The sequence below is a fragment of the Solanum tuberosum genome, unplaced genomic scaffold (genome assembly GCF_000226075.1).
Source record: "Solanum tuberosum cultivar DM 1-3 516 R44 unplaced genomic scaffold, SolTub_3.0 scf00017, whole genome shotgun sequence".
NCBI lineage: Eukaryota > Viridiplantae > Streptophyta > Magnoliopsida > Solanales > Solanaceae > Solanum > Solanum tuberosum.
The window spans coordinates 1,435,277-1,439,334 of NW_006238943.1; the positions used below are offsets into that span (position 1 = coordinate 1,435,277).

At 36.5% G+C, this 4,058-nt stretch overlaps 1 protein-coding gene across 1 annotated transcript in view; it reads left to right on the forward strand.

Annotated features, from left to right (window-relative positions):
• Positions 1-746: 746 nt before the first annotated feature.
• Positions 747-4,058, forward strand: part of LOC102579157 (NADH dehydrogenase [ubiquinone] iron-sulfur protein 7, mitochondrial-like) — a 6,595-nt gene continuing 3,283 nt past the window's right edge. The window contains 1 exon segment of the mRNA NM_001288694.1: positions 747-1,177. Coding sequence (NP_001275623.1) covers positions 771-1,177 — 407 coding nt within the window. The 5' untranslated portion in view covers positions 747-770.

Genomic DNA, 4,058 nt, shown 5'->3' on the forward strand with positions numbered 1-4,058 from the left:
ACTCTATTTTGTAGGGTAAAGTTTATATTCAATAGATTATTTGCTCAAAAGAAATGTAACTAATGAAAAAAGATGAAAAATAAAAGAGACAACAAAACATCAATGTACAAAGTAAGTCCAACAACATATATTACTACACATTTGAAGAAAAATAAACTACAACAATAACATATCAAATGCATTCCCATGAGTGAGGCTTGAATAGGAAGTGTATACACATATCTTATATTTTCCTTAAAATAAAAGAGAGGTTGTTTTTGATAGACCCTCGACTCAAACCAAATGAAAAAGATGACAATAATAATAAGTAGGAAAAGGAAAAAAAGAAACTATGCGATACATAAATCCTACCATTAGCATTATGAGAACACTAAACTATCCATTAATCTTTTATCCCAATTCTCGACCTCATTACCTTCTTGTCTAAGATTATATCCTCAATCCGCTAAAGATATTCCATATCTAATCTAATAACGTTTTGATGAACGATTATTTTACGTCAATTTCCTCTTGCAAAAATCAGATAAGGGCCCAAATGTGAAACCCAATGGAAAATAGCTCAAGCCCAAAGGATCAATAGGCCGGGTTATACCCATTTACAACCGGGTATCCATCTTTGCTGGTAACCGTTAGATCAGTTCCACGTGTCTCCATCTGCTTCCTTCAATAAAACAATTCTGTGTATGTATTTCTCAGACCAATCGCCGCCTCTTTCATTGTTCTTCTCTTTGGAATTCTGTAGAAGCCGGAGTTTCACCGGAGAATCAGAAATGGCGTTAATAGCTCGAAATGCGAAACTGCTCACCGGAACGGCGCCGTTCCTTCAAAGGGCGGCGACGATCCACACGACACTCCCATCTCTCTCACAGCAACCTGCCTCTTCTCCGGCCACTTACGGTGGCGCACAGCCTCCGTCCATGAATACACCAGCAGGGATATCTAAACCGGCTGAGTATGTCATATCTAAGGTCGACGATCTGATGAATTGGGCTCGTCGTGGGTCCATTTGGCCCATGACTTTTGGATTGGCTTGTTGCGCTGTGGAAATGATGCACGCCGGAGCTGCACGTTACGATTTTGATCGATTCGGTATTATTTTCAGACCTAGCCCTAGGCAATCCGATGTTATGATTGTTGCTGGTACACTTACCAACAAAATGGCCCCTGCTCTGCGCAAGTATGTATAAATTCTAACGATTAACCCTCTTTTTCCGTTTATCCCATACGTCTGTTTACGAAGTATCTGTATGTCTATATTTGGATTCTATTTTTTCTGTAGAATTGGATTTGCTATAAGAACATTTAGGGAAATCTGATAACCAGCAATTTTTTTGTATTTTTGTGAGATCAATCGATTATGTCTTGGTTTTATGAAAATCTATTTCATTCTGCTCTGTTGGTATGTTTTCCCTCGGGTGCAACAAACTGAGGATAACATGAGGTTATTCAATTTGCTTCATTTAATCTGATTGTTTGGATGTTGGTTTCTTCTCTGGCATAGTCTCCCACTCTTCCTTTTTGTATGAAGGTTGGGCATAGTGTTATTTAGAACTGGTCTTTTGGTGGAGTGATGGATTTTGGTGTAGTAATAGAAAAACAGAGGTTATGGAGCACTGTAGCTATAATGTATAGGGTAATAATGTGAGATTTGGAGGAAACTTTGTCGTGCTTTGAATGTTATTGTTAGAATGTTTTAGTAGGACTCAGAATGAACATAGCTCACAGGAGCATCATAGATCATCACCAAGTAGGATGACAATCAGAATAATCTAGTATTATATGATATAACGCAACATGTGGTTGGCCAGGTTTCTTTAAAGTTTTGCTTTTAACGTTCTCTAAGGAACACTAGTTAAAGAACATGTGAAGTTACCTTGTCTCAAAAAAAAAACTAATTAAAGAACATGTGGGTTTTTGTGAGAACATACTTAAGAATGTCTACAATTTTTCAACACACATAAATGTTGAAATCATCACACTGCATCTTTTAACGAGTGTTCATATTAATTATCGAAAAATGAATCTTCCCCTATTTAAAACTCTTGTTGGTTAAATAAGGTTTCAAAGGCAAGCATTTAAATTTGTGTTCCAAAGAAGTAGCGTATTTGTTATCGCGATGAGAAATTTGCAGATTGTTAGATAGATATTCATCCAATAAAGCTCAGACCCCACATATGGGATTACATTAGGTATATTGTTGTTTTTGTAACCATTCAATATAAACAAAGACAAGCATTTGCACATAAATATTACCTACAACTTTTGTGTTGGTGTATTGAGTAATGACTATAGCCTGCCCTCTCAGTAGTGGTGTCTTTTTGTTTTTGCAATGGTCAGCTAAAATAGTCATTTGATTATTCATATTGATTAAAAAGACATGTATATATTCGTTGGATTGTTTATTTCCTTAACTCCTTAGTGTTTGTTGGTATTAATGTGTCATATTAGTCTACAACAACACCTTGTGCAATCCCACAAGTGGAGTTTGGAGATGTAGCGTGTGTGCAAATTTTACCCACAAGGTAGAGACGCTATTTCTGAAAGATCTTTGGCTCAAGTGCAACAAATCAAAGTAGTTATGAAAAGAAAATATGACAATGAGGAAAACATGTCAATTAATAAGGAAAGCATTCAACAAAAAGAACAGTAACAACGATGAAATAAATGAAACATAATAGAAGAGAGAGGGTAGCAAATATCAAAAGCAAGAGATTACATGTCTATGACTAATACTACGATAGACATGTGCTACCTTACTTCCATCAAGCCTAATCCCGTCGAAAAGCGAGACAGAACTCAACTTTTCAGGACCTTCATACCCTCCTATTTAAGGTCATGTCCTTGGTAAGTTGCAGTTATGTCATGTCTTGTCTAATCACCTCTCTTCCATACTTTTTCGATCTACTTCTACCTCTCCTCATATCCATTATATCTAACCTCTCACACCTTTTTATTGGGGCGTCTACACATCTTTCTTTTCATATGTCCTAACCATTGCAACCTTGCTTCCCTCTTTGTGCACCATGGAGGCCACTCCCCCTTTGTCTTAGACATCCTCATTCCTAATCTGATTTCCCTTATATGCCCACACATCCATTTCAACGTCCTCAGTTCTGCAACTTGCATCTCCTGAATATGGGTGGACCGACCAAAATTTTTTCCTATACAATAAATCCGGTCTAACCACATAGAACTTACCTTTAAGTTTTCGTGGTGCATTTTTTTCACACAAGACTTTGGAGGCGAGTCAACAAATATGACTAACGTGTCATATTAGTCAACTTATATATTTGATGTTGTGGTCTTCCGTCTCCCCCTCCCTGCTTCATTTCTATCTAGCATGTCTCTATGCTGACAAAGGATTAGTAACATTTGTCATTGTTTTCTTGCATGTTGTTCCTATATCACTAGGATTTTGTACTTCAATGGATATGTTGTTGACTGTCAATGTGCATAGAACTTTGGAATATTATGTTATGCAATAAACTCGAGGAGATCAAGGTGTATAGATGATTGTTTCGATATATGTAGTATAACAGTTTATGGAAGGTTAAAGAGTAAAAGAAGATGGATAATGGAGGTTCCCTGAATTATGTCTCGTATTGTTCAAGACAAAAGGCATAAAAAAAAAACCAAGGTTTGCTATGTTTAAGGACAAAACACAATTAGTTCGAGAGACTCTGAAGAAAAGAACATACTCGGTGTAATCCCACAAGTGGGGTCTAGGAGGGTAGAGCGTACATACTTTACCCCTACCTTGACTATGAAGAAAAAATGATATATATATATATTAGCACGAAAATTATCCCTGAATTGTGTGTAGAGCGTACATACTTTATCCCTGAATTTTGTGTGTGTGAAGAAAAATAGTTATAAGCACGAAGTTTTTTTTTTAATAAAGGTAAAATTATGTACAGAGAACAATATGGGGATAGAAGTATTGTAAGAAACGGAATTAAGTGAACTTATGAAGTAAAAACCATACAGTTCATCTGAAAAAAATGAAGTGAAAACTATACCATTCAATATCAAACTAATGAGGGGAGGGGGGGGGGGTG